Source organism: Apium graveolens, chromosome 7 (genome assembly GCF_009905375.1).
Source record: "Apium graveolens cultivar Ventura chromosome 7, ASM990537v1, whole genome shotgun sequence".
NCBI lineage: Eukaryota > Viridiplantae > Streptophyta > Magnoliopsida > Apiales > Apiaceae > Apium > Apium graveolens.
The window spans coordinates 60595393-60612139 of NC_133653.1; the positions used below are offsets into that span (position 1 = coordinate 60595393).

The 16747-nt window shown below is 30.6% G+C and overlaps 1 protein-coding gene across 1 annotated transcript; it reads left to right on the forward strand.

Moving 5' to 3' along the window:
- Window positions 1-8841: 8841 nt before the first annotated feature.
- Window positions 8842-9240, forward strand: LOC141673690 (protein S40-1-like). The gene has a single exon (XM_074480435.1). It carries the CDS (start codon window positions 8842-8844, stop codon window positions 9238-9240), a length of 399 nt encoding a protein of 132 aa, XP_074336536.1.
- The last annotated feature ends 7507 nt before the right edge of the window (window positions 9241-16747 follow it).

Here is a 16747-nt window from a genome sequence, read left to right on the forward strand (position 1 = left end):
TCACGATTCAAGTTAAGCCGACTCATTTAATTAAACGAGCTGAAACCTTTATCCAGACTCGAGCTCGTTTAGCTCGTTTACGAAATGAGCCGAGCCGAGACCAAGACCAGTAAAACGAGTTCGAGCCGGGCGAGCTCGCGAGCTGCCCAAATCTTATTACAACCTTACACAAAAAAATTGAATATCCTTGAGTTTATATGTTATTGAATATCCTTGAGTTTATATGTTGGTAAAATCGTCAGTGATTCTAACGGTTACAACTGCAACAATTAAGAGAGGATTTTCAGGCGAAAATATTTTTAATAATCTAATATATAAGATCGTATTTTTTAATTTTTTCGAGCCGAACTCGAGCTTATTTCAAGCCGAAAACGAGCAGAACATGTCAAATGTTCGGCTCGAGCTCGTTAAAAAAATTTCCGACCCCACTTATTTTCGAAGCTGGATCAGCCCCTTCTTGCATGATCGTGATTTGCAGAGGGTTGAAATATTGAGATTACTAGTGCAATAAGATATCTCTCGTCATTCTGGGATTTGGTTTTTTCTCACAAGTCATATTTGACATAAACGATTTTCATTTGTAAGCTATATAAATCTGATTATTCAAAAATAATAGATTAGTGATTTTACATATTCTAATAAAATTTAAATGACATGTACATGTTATGATTTGTCAATGCGGGGTGAGTCTTGTTTATTTACCGAAAATAAAACCGATCATCTTATAACATATAATTATTTGGGATTTTGTAAGACAATTTTTTAGGTATTTAAAATATTCTTCGTGAAAAAATTATTCGAAAAGTATATATATTTATATATGTAGGTCTTTGTTCAATAGAGAACCCTCTTATATAGAGAATTGTAGAGAACCTTAATTTTATTCATCAAATTTGCTGCTAATGTAGAATAATAATTATATTTATATATAATAAAACGTTTAACAACTGAAATTTGAAAAAAAAAATTGATTCTACTGTGAAATATATTTGGATAAGTGTGAGTTTACTGTGATTCTACTACAAAACCACTTTAAACTATTTTATCAAATTTCAATGATTTTTCAAATAAAAAAATTGTGCAATTTCCAGTTTAATTTGGTAATTAAATTTTGTAACTATATCTGATGAAAAATGAAATAAATTATATATTTTTATTTTTTTAAATGATGGTTCTTTCCGAACCTCTATCTAAGAGAGTCCTTCATGGATTGTCACTTATATATGTATATTTGGAAAATATATTGTTTCTACCTATGGTTTATTAAAATTTATTTGTCCTGCTGCTTGTATTATGATAGAAAATAATTATAAAAATTGTATCATTGTAAAGCATATAATCAATTTTAACATGTATATTTTGGTTTTTTAAAATAAAAAAATATTTTTAATTTACGATCAAAATTAAATTAATTTTACCATAAAAATTAAACAATACAGATAAATTCGGAGAGTAAAGCATGATTTTTTTTTGGACTATTTAATTTTCATATCATCGTATGCAAATTGAATTAGGGGAGAAATTATAATAAGATGCATGGGATTAGAAGGCGAGATGGAAAGATTGTTCGAAGATATATATTTGTGTAGCTGGCAGATTAGGCGTTTGTACATAATTTTCTTTTTAGATAATCACGCTGATGGACATGACGAAGAATTTAGGAATCGAATTTTATCTGGTTTGATTATTTTTAGGAAAAAAAATATCTGGAGTTCTTGTCTTTGAATTGAACATTAGGAGCTGCACAATATAGTTGGCCAATAATTAAGACGTTTCGAGTCCGTCCAAAACTTCATTAGAACATTTAGTCATGTTAATGGTAGACATAAGATAGAGTGAAAACTGAAAAATAAGAACATTTAAATTATTTTGCTAGTCTTTAACAATTTTATTCCTGTTTACATAATAAGTGAGAACTGCGTACATTTTCGAAGACTCTTCGTTTGCATTCTTACAATATGTAAAATGGAAATTAAACCACGAATTTCTTCCGAAAGGAAAAATGTTAAATATATTCACAAATTGAATACGAAATGTTTAATTATTGAAATGCAGATAGATTGCAACAATTAGAACATTAAAATATGAAGATAATTTTGAAATAGTTTTTGAAATCATTTTCGGTAACTAAAACTATTCTTTAAAATATGAAGATAATTTTGGGATCCGTTTCAAGTAACTAAATCTAATTCTTGCCGGATTGCAAGAAGTAGAACATTAAAATATGTAGATAATTTTGGAATAGTTGTTTTAAATCATTTTTGAGTAACTAAAACTATTCTTTAAAATATGAAGATAATTTTGGGATCCCTTTAAAAACCAAAAATAAAATGTACAGTAAATGGGTAAATTGCAAACCACATCCCCTGATTGTTTCCAATTTCACTTCACCAAAATTACTTTTAATAATTGCACTTCACACCTGAAACATGTTTTGGCGCTACAAATCACAACCTGTTGACATGTACCGTTAAATTTCACTGTTATATATCTTGATAATGGTGAGGGCATATTAGTAAATTAACTTGGTAAACTGATGAAATTATTAAAACATAAAACATATTTTAGTAAATTTGCGTCCTTTCATCTTATTTCCTAAACTAACCACACCATATCGTCGTTTCCAAACCCAACCCTAAATTTCCAAATTCAAAGATTACTCTTGAGAGTTCGATTCAGTGCAGAAATTAAGAACAATGAGAGGCCGATTGAGAGTTGTGTCCGACGTTAATGATAATTTAACTCTTGAGAAAACGAATGATGAAGGAGGATCAAGTAAAAGCGGAGTCGTGATTGATTACGATCTACCTGATGGCCAAGAGATCCCCACATATAATTGTAATTCTCTTTTTGTTCTTGTATATTACTGCCTTGCATGTGTAAATAGTTAGGAAGTGATATATGTGTTATTGGTTGCATGCAATATGATATAGTGTCTTTTTAGATGTGGTCCCATTATTTTTGCCTTTTTATTGATATAATGACTCTTTGTTGAGTAGTTTTTGAGTATTTATTTCGTTTTTTTATTTTTTGATGCATCGATTTCACCTTACTTTCCGATGAGATTTCGGTTTTATGGTAAATTCAATGTGGATTTTACTGGATATATTGGTGGGAAGATAACATATTATGACATGTGTTCTATTCAAAAATTAACTTTAACTGAAATGGAGGCTATGTATGGAGAAGTAGAATGTAGTCTTGTCACAAGGGATATGTGATTTTTGTCTAATGAGGTAGAGATGTGTGCTGACAATTTATATCCTCTTGAAACTGAGATTGATTTGGATTTGATAATTGACCTGGTCGAGGATAATTATAAGTTGTTTATGATTTTTACAACCCTAAACAATCCTGAAAATGATGAACATTAGGACTTCCCATTTACTCAAATGGCTATAGATGATAGAATTGCTAGGATAGAAAACATAAGAGTAGAAATAGAAGAAGACCCTATGGAAGATGATGTTGATGAGGGTACATCAGAGGCTGAAGATGAAGAAAGACTGAGTTTCCACGGTGACAGTTCTAATATGAACTTTAGTGAGAGTGATTGTCCAAAACCTAAAAAGAGAAGCAGAGTGTCACCACCCAATCCACCTTATAGAGCTAGAAGAAGAGGGAGATATTTAATGTTAAGGGGTTTGTTCAAGAACATAGTAGAGACACATGTCATACTATATTATGTTGATGATAAGGGAAGTAAAATAAAGGGTAAAATAAAGGGAAAAGATGAAGCTGGTGATAACAGGGCAAAAGGTGAAAACAAGGCAAGGGGTGCTAAAAAGATGGCAAAGATCATGTCCAATCAAAGGGTAAATCAGTTAAGGCAACAAAGAACTCTAAATCTAGAAACCTCTTTCAAGGTGAGATATCAAATGGTAACAAATCTAATCAGAGAAAATATGATGATAAGGGTGAGTTTGAGGTGCAACCAACAACTGATGAGGAGCTTTTAGAGTTAGTTATCAATGACAAACCTGATGAGAGGAAGGGTGGAGATAAGGGTGCTGTAACTGAAGTTGAAGATAGTCTATCTTCAGAGTGTGAATATGATAGCAATGAGGAGCGGCTGGCTATTTCTTTTTATGACGAGCAAGAGATAAAATATCTTGAATTTAATGAACTCGCTGACATGGAAGATCCTTAGTTTGAATTAGGTATGTTATTCATCAGTAGACATGTTTTTAGGGAGGCTGTTAGAAAGCATGTAATTGCTGACCAAAGAGGCATTACACTAAAAAAAACCTAGCTGACAAGATCAAATGGATATGTGTAAAATGTTGTCAGTGGAAATGTTATGGTATTAGACAACAAAGATCAAGTAACATCCAAATTAAGACCATGTACAAGAACCACACATGTAATCCTGCATGGATTCAGAAACAGGTGAAATCCAGTTGGATAGCTAGAGCATATGAGAATAAGGTAAGGATGAATTCAGATTGGCCAACATCATCTTTTCGTTCAAAGGTGGTTAATGATCTTAAATGTAATATTTTTGAGACCATGTCATATAGAGTTTTGAGAAAGGCTAAAGAACCTATAATTAAAAAGTATGAAGATGAGTTTATTAAGCTATATCATTATGCAAATGAGGTCAAGAAGGTAATGCCAACATCCACTATAAAGTTGATGACAGAGCTAGTTGAAGATGGTGTTAAGGGTAGGGGGTTCAAACGATTTTATGTGTGCTTGTCATCTAAAAGGTCCATTTGGAGATATGTTGCTTAATGTTGTTGCTACAGATCAAAATAAAGGTATTATCTCATAGTTTGGGCACAAGTTGAAGCTGAAAATACATCCAGCTGGAACTGATTTCTAGGATTGTTGAAGAATGACTTGATGATGTAAAACACTGTAAATTACACTTTCATCTCTGACAGACAGAAGGTAAACCTTCATTTTCTACAATCTGAACATATTTTGTTTATCAAATTAATGTCATATTTTGTGTCCTAGTTAATGTCCTAATATGCCTTATGTTTACTTGTAGGGCCTTGTTAATGCACTAGAACATCATTTTCCACAATCTGAACATCGATTCTACGTAATGCACTAATACAATAATATGAAGCATTTGATCAAGGGCCTTGGAATGTCTAAGACTATGTGGTAAGCTGCAAGGTCCACCACTGACTACTTTTTCAACATGAATATGAAAGCAATTAAAAAAGTAAAAACTTTTAATTTTGAACTTGAATATGGAAGCAAATAATAATATAATGAGTACATTCATTTCCATGCTTGGTTTGTGACAGATGAGTAAGCAATGTTATGATTGGTTGGAAGCGAAACCTAGGTCCCAATGGTCTAGGTCAGGTTTTAGGGATATATGTAAATCTGATGTATTTGTGAATAACAACTGTGAGAGTTTCAATAATATCGTCAATAAATTTAGAGACAATGGCATTGTAACTATGTTCAAGAATATACGTAAGACTTGCATGCATAGGATACAAAAGAGGAAAACAAAGATGGAGAAGAAATTTACCAGATTCTGCCCTAAAAACCATGAAAAAAATGTAGTTGTAAGCCTTTTATAACTATTCCACTTTTCCAACTATCAAATTGTAAGCAAGCACTTTCTTTAGTATATTGCACTTTTCATGTACATGTCTATAAAACTTGTTGGGAGAGCAACCCATATTTGGAATTGTGGAGATAAGTACCATATCACCATGTCAGCTAGAGGGCATGAGGTTGTAGTTGACTTAAATAGGAGAACATGTGTTTGTAGGAAATGGCAGCTGACTGGAATGCCATGCTTCCATGTTGTGGCATGTATTTTTTTAAGAGACGAGATCCTTTGTATTTCATTCATGAATGTTATAGTAAGGAGACATATATGCAAGCATATAGTCATATTTTAGAGCCAATTAGTTGAGAGGCCTATTGGGAATATACTGAATAGGAAGAATATTTGCCTCCTCTAAAAAGAATAGCTCTGGGTAGGCCCAAGAGATAAGAGAAATGATGTTGTTCCAACTAGAGAAGGAAACCCACACACTTTGAAAAGACAGGGAACAAGTTTGAGGTGCTCAAATTGTAGCCAGTGGGGGTACAATGTCAGGAAATGTCCATCAAAGGTATATGCTTTCACTTATATTTGGTTTGTCAGCTATGCTTTCACTTATATTTGGTTTTTCAATTTTCTCAGAAAGCTGAGGAAGAATAAGGAGAAGATGAGTTGAATTGGAATGCTAAACTAGCTAGGTGTTCACATTTCAAGGAGGCAGGACATAATTTAAGATTTTACACTGCTAGAGTATATGACTTCATTACTTTCACTATACTTCTCAGAAAACTTTTCCTTGCATTTTCATTATACTTTCACTCTTTCAATTGTAATTGTTTTTCATGTATGTGCAGAAGGTGGATGTTCAAACTAAGAACAAAGACAAAGAGGCTGCGGAGCAGGCAGCTTCAAAGAGAAGTTTGCAAAACTTCAGCAATCACGGAAAGAGAAGTTTGTTGCAATATCTGCAAGAAAGGCCACTGAAAAGCAATCCAAAACTGTGAAGCATGGAGGCATTGTCAAACCCTTCAAACCACCAGCACAAACAAGACCTTCAGGAAGAAGCAAAAATTATTGGGAAAAGGAAAAAGACTGAGTAATTTGCCTGCAACTATTTTGTGGTACTGAAATTAGTATGTATTGGACTTATTTTGTGTTGAACTAGTGAGTTTTTATAATGAGTTTGACTCTTAGTTATGACCGTGAAACCCACTCCTTTTATGGTAGATTGGATGATTTTGTAATGATGTTTGGACCAATTATTCTACCTTTATTCTACCAATCTTGTCTTTATATTCTAGTTGTTGGTTACCATTAATATCACCTTCATCTACTTCTGCACATTCATTCACTTTACTCTTATTGCAACTACCAAAACAACACAGACTAAAATGAAATAAAATAGTTCCATAACATACAACTTGTTCCATTACAATGAAAACTAAAAAACAATTAAAAAGGCTCTTCATAACACATTAACAATACAATTGAAATATTACATCTCTTCAACCTCAACATCGACACTATTACAAATGATGTACATCATAATTAAAACCAATGTCACAATCAGCAAGGCAATTACCAACTTGTTAGCTGATTTTTTCCTTCAGTCACTTTGCAGCACAAACAAGACCTTCCAGGTGCTTCACCAGCTTCATCCCAGGAACGCCCACTCTAACTAATGCCATCAACTTCTTTTTCAAGATAGTTAATCCTACGCAAAAGACCTGGAATGATAATTCTTGCACGCTCACACAACAAACCATCCAATCACCTAAAATAACGACATCGATCGCAAGAAAAAAAAACGGCGACCGGCATTTGCAGTTGTCCAAGTTGTTTATGCAACAATTCATGCTCCACAACTACACATCTCAGCCATGTTTTTTTATAAATTTATTTTTAGCCCCCAAATACACCATATTACCATGTTTATATAGATGGAAGGCATGAGAAGGAAGAAGATGACCCTTGCAAAATATCATAAATTTAAAAGATAATTACACCCCTCAACAAAATTGAGCCTAACGGTCTTATTTAACAGAGCAGTTACGGAAGGTTGTGATTTGCAGCGCCAAAACATGTTTCAGATGTGAAGTGCAATTATCAAAAATAATTATGGTGAAGTGAAAATAAAAACAACAAGATGATGCGGTTTACAATTTACCGAAAATAAATAAACAATAGTGTCACATGTCACTGTATTGTTTGTGCTAAAAATTATGTAAGATTTTGAAATCGTTATATTAACAGATATTCTACATTAACATTGACTCGTGAATGCACAAATGCATTTGGATTACAAGCACAAAAAGAAAAAAGTGTAAATACGCGGTAGTTTCCTCTTTCACTGTGTGGTTATAGTCCTTAATCCTTAAAATACATGCTCCACATTCCGGATACACCTTAAACATTAAAATAATTAAAGACGGGCTTAGTTTAATTAATTCATGCATGTGTTTGGTATCTTTAATTAGTACAGTGAATCGTAAAATACAGACAAAAAATGAACAACGAAGACAAATTCCAAACAGGCAAGTCAATTATTACTGTACAACACACGCACAAGCCGTAGAGCCGTGAGATCCAAGTAACAACCATCCTGTCCATTTTATAATCACCCATCTACATTATCCTTGTACATCTTCCTAATTAGTCTTTTTAATCCAAAAATAATATTAATATAAATGAATTGCTCAAAAAATAACTATACATGAAGCACGCATTTGTAAAAAATTAAATCTTAGCATTAATAAATTCATAAAAGTATTAATATACACAATTTTTAGTAGTTGTTTTTAAAAACTCAAACTTTCGGAAAAAATTATAATAAATAGCAAAACTTATAAGGATAACATAATACGGTATTATAAACATTTTTCAATATCTTAAAATTTTAGATATTCGAAATGATATGAGAACTCTAGATCCTAGAAATGGGTTAATCAACAAGCATAATGTGTTTTAAGAGTAGAATTCCAAGAATATACTTTTTATAATTTGCAAAACAATCTGTGGTAATTAAATGATGCACATTTTTAAAATTGTCCTATTGAATTTCAATGGTGAAATGAAAAACGTTAGAGAAAATGAGGTGACATGGAAAGCCAGGGCCACACTCAAACACTTTTGTTTTTATATCTAGTTAATAAATAGTGACTAATTCACGCCATCTCATTACATGACAAACATATCACCTTCAATATTTTCACTATAAATTTCAACCTATTATTCCACCCTCTTCCAATTCTTACTTCCATTAATCCATTCTCATCTCTTCTTGCTCTTCCATATATAAGAATATATTCAAGTTATATTCTATTATGGCTGATCAAGAATTTCAAGAATCCGAAATTATTTTTGAGGAAAATGCGGGACAAGATGATTATGATCAAAGAGCAAGAGACATGGATCACTGGCAACAACATGTCAGTTACAAGAAGTTGAAGAGGAACAAGAAGAAGAAGATTTCACGGCCGGTGAACATACCGGAAAATGCTTCTGCACCGGCAAAAAATTCTTGCTGGTATTATAACAATGAAGAATTATTTGACGAAGATGATGATGTTAGTGTAACGCCGCCCCACGTGATATTAGGGCGGCGTATGAACGGAAAAATGGCGTTCTCGGTGAACACGGGGAGTGGAAGAACATTGAAAGGAAGAGAATTAAGTTATGTCCGGAATTCAATTCTAAGGATGACTGGCTTTCTTGAATCGTAAAGCAATTATTAGTTAGTTAGAATTATTATAATTATTAAGTTAATGTTATTATTTACTACTAGTTGTTAATGACTATTGCAGTATTGCAAGGAAATCATACTACTACTATTCTTTTTCCTGTGTCTTAGTGTATTTTTCTTATTGTCTTACAACATTGTCCTGGCCTAAAAATGATTTGGGTAATATTTACACTTAGATTATTGAATTCGTAAGAATATTTTATATGTACCAGGAGTTTGTATCTGCAAAGTTGAGATCATATATATATATATATACAATGTCGCCGGGGCCAGATTCCCTTCGTAATGTTTTCGCATTTTACTATGTGATGGATAATAAGTTTGAAGTCCATATTTTCCTTGTATTGAAAACATGATAGAACAAGGTTGATGGTCATGGATTTTTGAAATCGGTGACGTAAATACCCAGATATGTGATAAAAATATTACTTAAATTAAGTTTTTAAAATACGCTACCTTGTCTGTTTATTTAATCTAATACTTAATTTTTACTTTTTATTAAATTAAAATACGCTTTCTTATCTCATGATGGGTGTTTCAACCCCAAAAAAATGAACTTTTTAAAAATGCATAATTACTCAACAAATAAGGAAATCACATGAAAGAATTAAGTTTGTAATCATTTTTGTAGAATTTCTCTTCTGTCTTTCTATTTATAAATTTTACGGGAAACACACGTACTGACTCACAAAATTAAGCCATGTGCCGGTCTAGAAAAATAATTACTACATCCTAAAATATAAATTTTTTGATTTTTTACGCGTATTTTAATGTGAATAAAAAGGATGGTTCTATAAATTATTTTTAATTTTTTTTTTCTGAATAAAAATATCTCCCTCCGTCCCTCCCATTTATTTACATTTGGAATTGACACATGTTAAGAAAAATGATAAAGTAGCTGAGGAAAGTTGAAAAAGTGAGTAAAGTAGTGAGACCGATTAATATTAAAAAAAATATATAAAACTATGTTTTTTATCCATTTTAAAATACGTATAAAATTAAACTTGTATTTTGCAACGGAAGGAGCGTATAATACATCAAGTTAAACAGATTATTATAGTATACAAAATTCAATTGAAGCACCGTATTAAACAGTGGGTCTTGGGGGTGGCCTGGTGTGTCAATACGTAATAATTTATTTAGCAGCTTGATGTAATGTGTTCCCGTTCACATTATTACTATGGAGTATGAACCTGTTTTTGCTAAACGAAACTTTTTGTATTTACTTGGGAACAATGGACGGACATTATAAAACGACAGTACATAGTTGTACTGCAGACAAGACTTTGTTGTCATTAGCTGCATTGTTACGCTCAACTAATTACAACTACTGGATTTTTTATTAATTTCGCTGAGTTAAAAATTTTCTATTATACGTAATTATTTTATTAATATTATGAAAATTTGTTTTCCAATAATTTATAACAATATTTTAGACATGATTTGTTGTGCGTAAAATATGCATAATAATATAATTGACTTTCAAAATATAATCAGGCTCTGCCAAGTCCATCTTTCCGTATAATTGAATCAAAATTTGTCATTTGGTATCTAAAATTTTTGAAAAATTATATACACAAGTTGATATATTTCATTTTTTAATCTTAAATTACTCAATTTATAATCAAAAAGTTCATTTTACTTTATTCCTCCCTAAATATATTTAGGAGTTTGAGTTTTATATGTTTACATGAAAAGACTAGTGTACATTTGAAGTAAGGTACTTCAAAGAGAGAAGATTAGGATATATTATCAAATTATTGTGTTGGTTAATTAAATAATTATATATTTTTTTATTGAAGGTGGAGTGATTTATAGTCAGGTATATTTATGTTAGTAAATATGAGAAAAGTTTTATGAAAACCATTATCGGATACCTTGGAAATCATATATGTTCTGCAATTAAAATAGTATAAAATATATTATTTTGTGATGTATGTTTTAAGAGTATCACTAATTTATTAAAATTATTAAAGATCATTTAAGTTTAATAAGTAGAATGTGTATGTTCAGCAAGCTGAATAAATGTTCAGCAAACTTAACATGTTTTTTATAATAAAATATTTTTGTAATATTTTACGTGCAGTACATATATGATATTCAATATTTTGAATAAAATAAAGATTTTTGTAGAGCATAATTCGCAAAATAATATGTTTTGCAATGTTTTTTTGCAATATTTAATTTGCAGAATATAAGTGGTCTCCAAGTTTTTCAAAAAAAAATGATCTACATAGAATTTAACCCAATAATAGATTGGGTTAAATATCAAAGTAGTCACTGAAGTGAAGGGCATATATCACTTCCTTCACTAATCTTAACGGGGTATCATTTTGATCACTAAAGTCATATAAATATCAAATAGATAACTCTAAAAATGCGATTATAAAGTAAATATTATCATATGTCATGTTCTACACATTTTTCTTCAACGCTACTATAACCAAATGAAAAGTTGTGAACTCTAGTATTTTAGATAATATATCTAGATTTTAAAAAAAAATTACTATTTATTTTAAATTTTCTAGTTATTTTATCTTACTTAATTAAAAATAAATAGTAAATAAAAATTTTAAAATCTAGATATATTATCTAAAATACTAGAGTTCATAACTTTTCATTTGATTATAGTAGCGTTGAAGAAAAATGTGTAGAACTTAACAAAATATAATATTTACTTTTTTGTCACATTTTTATAGTTATCTATTTGATAATTATACGACTTTAGTGATTAAAGTGATACCCCGTTAAGATCAGTGAAAAAATTGATATATCACTTTAACTTCAGTGACCAATTTGATATTTAACCCATATAAGATTAGTTTGCGCGCCTACTCTAGTCCAGTTTTGTGAGTAAATATAATTTGAGATCCAAACAACCAGTTGACAATTTTATATTTTGGTATGAACTTGACTTTAGTGATGATCAAGTCACTTCTATCATGATCCAGATGACCTGGTGCAATTAACAAACGATAGAATTTGATCGTTTTTAGTTTACACTAAATTAATCGCTCGAAAGGTAGCGGTTGCGGTTTATATACGATAAAAAAAATTAATCATATATTTTATCTTCAACCAAATATGATTGTATTTATATTCAATTAACTGTGATCGTTTTTTTATTTTTTAACAAAAAGATCGTTTTTACATTTCAACAGAAAATGGTCAAATGGTCGCATTTAACTTTCAATAAAAAATCTCCGTATTAAAATTATGCCGGATTCCGATCATTTTTAACTTTTAACAACATGTAATCGTTTTTAATTTTGATGGGAGTTCTCAATTTTTTAAAAAATGCGGTCGTATTTATATTATAATAGAATATGGTCGTTTTTAGTAACATGGGTAGAAAATTCAATTTTTTGATGAAAAAATAAAATTTAAGCCAAAAATTAAATTCAACTGAGTTTAGACATACTAGAGTCAGTCCCTTTTAGCCGGTCATATTTGCTTTGTCATATTTAACTGAAATGACGGAAAAATTAAAAATGACCGGCCATTTATGACCGTAAAAAACGGTCATTTCTAGCCAAACTATTTATCGTCGTATTTACCTAAAATCGACCGAATTTTTTAGCGGAATTTATTGTAATGTACAATTCAATTTTATAATTACAATAATTTAATTTATTTTAAATTATATTTTTTTTCAGAACTAACAATATATAGCAAGGTCATCTATAGCAAGTATTTATTGAAAATACTGAAAATTTTAAGTATTTAAACTTAGTATTTCTTTCTATCATGGTAACAATTTGTTAGAAGTTTAATTCCCACTATATATAAGATAATTATATTCCTAAATTTATCGAATTCAAAGTAAATTAAACTAAAAAAAGATTTGCAATAAAAAAACCTAGCCGCCTCCTTCCTCTCCTCTTCTAGGGTTGGTTTATTTTCAAGTAAATCAAGGGGCTTCCACTGGTTTTCACCGGTGGAAAGCCCTAACCCTTCATTCTCTTTTGTCCTTATTAATTTCCCTTCAATAAAACCCAATTTTTTGGGTGTTTGTGTGTCTCTCCTTTTGGAGTGTGTGTTTTGTCTCTTCTTTTGGAGTGCTTTGTTATGTTTTTGTTTAATTATGGTTGGGTTTATTTCGTGTTGAATCGGTTGAGAACGAGTTTATTGATATTCTTGGTGATCTGCAAAGTCTGCGTCGAATCTGGAGCGGTGTTGATTATTGCAAGAGCTCACCTTTCACAACCAAAGATTGTTCATCTTTCACGTGTTTACACTTTCGGCATGTCTATAGCTGGTATCCGGCATGTAGATAGCTGGGATGTTTTCGGCATGTCTATAGCCGGTGTCCGGCAAGTAGATAGCTGTGGTGTCGTTTCTCCAATCTTAGTGATTGATGTTTTTGAATATTGGGCTAACAATGGGTTTTATGTGATATGGTCAATTGCGATGTTGCTATTTTCAGAGATGTTGGTACAATTTGGATTACTCGGGATGTCTTTGATTTCGTTTTTAATTTCAAAAATTTTTAAATTTTATGTGTTAAACGATCAGGAAACAAATCATCTAATTGTTCTTAGTATGATATTTGTTTTACCACCCGGTTGTATCGACAGTTGGGGGTTTGTCCCGACTGTATTATATTGAAGTTAATGAAAATTTTCTGCATTTGTCAAAAAAAAAAGATTTGCAATAAAATTAATTAAAATTACATATAAGATCGCCGGAAAATTGAATCGTGCATTGATGGTATTATCTTTAACTGATATACAGCTGTGTACATATATTACGGAGTACAAAGTTACGATCCGTTTAATTAAATTTAACGATGTTATTAGCTAATAAAAAGTTGTCCAGTTACCTAATTGATTAATTATGTATTACACAAAAGTGAGTCGAGTTGCCTAATTTTAGTTAACAAAAATACAGCGAAGCCACGTGTATCATCAAATAACGTTAGCTACACGTGTCAATGATGGAATACTTCTGTTTGAGTAGGACGTGTACATGATCTGAAACCACCTGTACATTATAAATAATCAATTCAGTTATGTTTTTTAATTAGAAAAATGTTAGAGTACCTAAATTGGATGTAATATTATAAGAGTTTTGGAGAAATTTGTTGATATTTTTATAAATTTTGGGATGAAATAGGATGAACAGGAACCCGGATAATGGAGTGTTATGTTACTTCCTCCACCCTCCATGTTCTCTTTATAATGGGAGAGAGCTCGGTCCTTCAATAAAATATAATTTTATAAATTATATAACAAAAACTATAAATAACAATTTAATGTTTAAAATTTAATTGAAGAAAAGAAATTTGTAACAATACTCTTTTAAAACATAAGTTCATAAAAAATTTTCAATAAAAAATTTATGTTTAAATTTTTATTTCAATAAAAAATTTAAAAATATTATAAAATTATATTTTATAAAAAATTCGAAATACGTACAAATAATAAACATATAAAACTCAACGGAGGGAGGGAGTAATAGAATTTAGATTTTCAATTAGTTTATTTAAGCAGTTGTCTCTGATTAGTTGACAAATATAGATGCGGGTATCATATGTAACTATAATACAATTGCAATCACTTAACTTACATTTTAACTAATTTCGACTCAAACTATTACGTATAGCTTCCGTTAAGCTCTAAAAGAATGATTGGATGGTTGCTGGGGCAAATTCAACACTGATCTAAAGATCCAAATTTGGGGTAGGTTATCCAAATTTTATTTTAATAGTGATTCAAATTTGATCAATAAGTAGTGATCCCATTTCACTGATCCAAATTTGGATCACTTGATTTAATATAAAATAATGATTTTGTTATTTGTAGTTTAAGAGATTTTAAATTAATTTTTGATTATTTAATTATATAATTAATTACAAAACATAATTAATAGTTAACAAAATTTATTTTTAAAATAAAACTTAAAATAATGAGAAAACATAATTTCATTAAAATTTAAAAATAAAAAAAAAATAAAGAGGCACATTTTGCACTTAGAGATGCATTAATTGAGCATTTGTGTAAATAATATGCTAATTCGGAAAATTAGTGTGTATCAATGATATTTTGTATATTAATTATTGCAATAAATGTGTTTTTCGTGAATTAAGTGCACAATTTAAATATTTTTATGTATATTAATTTTTTTTTGATTTAAATAATTTATGAAATGTTATATAAATCGTTAATAATGATTAAATGACAAATTTAAGATAAAATTGTTTAATATGATATTTATATATAATATGTAAAAAGTAATTTGGATCAGAAATTTCGATCACACTGTTGGAGTTTGTTAGATATATTTGTGATGTCATGTCTAATAATGATTTGTGTTTAGTTTTCAGATCTTACTTAACAGGACAAATCAGTACTTAACTGGAAATCAGTAATTATACTGAAGTCAGGACTTAAGATATCAGAACTTCAGTTGTCAGAACTTAAGTTATCAGGAGATATTTATCAGGAGATAATATGAGGACTTAAGGAGACGTTCAGATAAGGAAGGCGGCCGATTGAAAGGAAAGAAGATCAAGACAAACATAAGAAGAGATATGCATGGAGAAGAATTCTATGAAGAATAGAATACTTGGAAGAAAAGATAACTGATTGATATATATTAGGAAGCAGAATTATATTCGATATCAATTAGAAGATTATCTTGTAACTATGTAGTATATAAATACAGACATAGGGTTTACACTATATGTGTTATCTTATTCGAGAATATTATTCTTTTGTAACCCTAGCAGCTCTCGTGATAATTTGTTCATCACTGAGAGAGAATAGTTCTTTGTAACAGAGTTTATTGTGTTGAATAAAATCTGTGTTCTGTTACTTGAGTTCTTATATTCGATTTGATTGTAGTAAACACTGTATTCAACCCCTTTCTACAATGTGTGTGTGTGACCTAACAAGTGGTATCAGAGCAGTCTGTTAACACATATACAGTAAAGATCCAAAACAATCATGTCTGAAGAAGAGAAAACTCCAACCAAGCCCACCAAAACTGAAGAAACTCCAAAGACTCAAATCCATAATCGATATGAGACTATTAGGGTTCCCATACTGAAACTTTCTCAGTATTTCATATGGAAAGTGAGGATGACTATGTTTCTGTAAGCTACAGGTCCAGTTGACCTTGACAGAATTAATGAAGGACCACATAAGCCAACCAAGCTCTCTGTTGTAGTTGCAGATCAGCCAGCAAAGTCTGTACCAAAGGAGAAAAGTAAAATATACAGCTGAAGATATCTCATCTATTGCAAAGGATGCAAAGGTAAGACATTTGCTGCATAGTGCCATTGATAATGTCATGTCAAACAGGGTAATTAACTGCAAGACTGCAAAGGAGATATGGGATGCCTTGGAGACAAGATGCCAGGGAACTGATTCAATTAAGAAGAACAGGAAGACTATACTCACTCAAGAGTATGATCACTTTAACTGAAGACCTGATGAGTCATTAACTGGTTTATATGACAGATTTGTCAAACTCTTAAATGATCT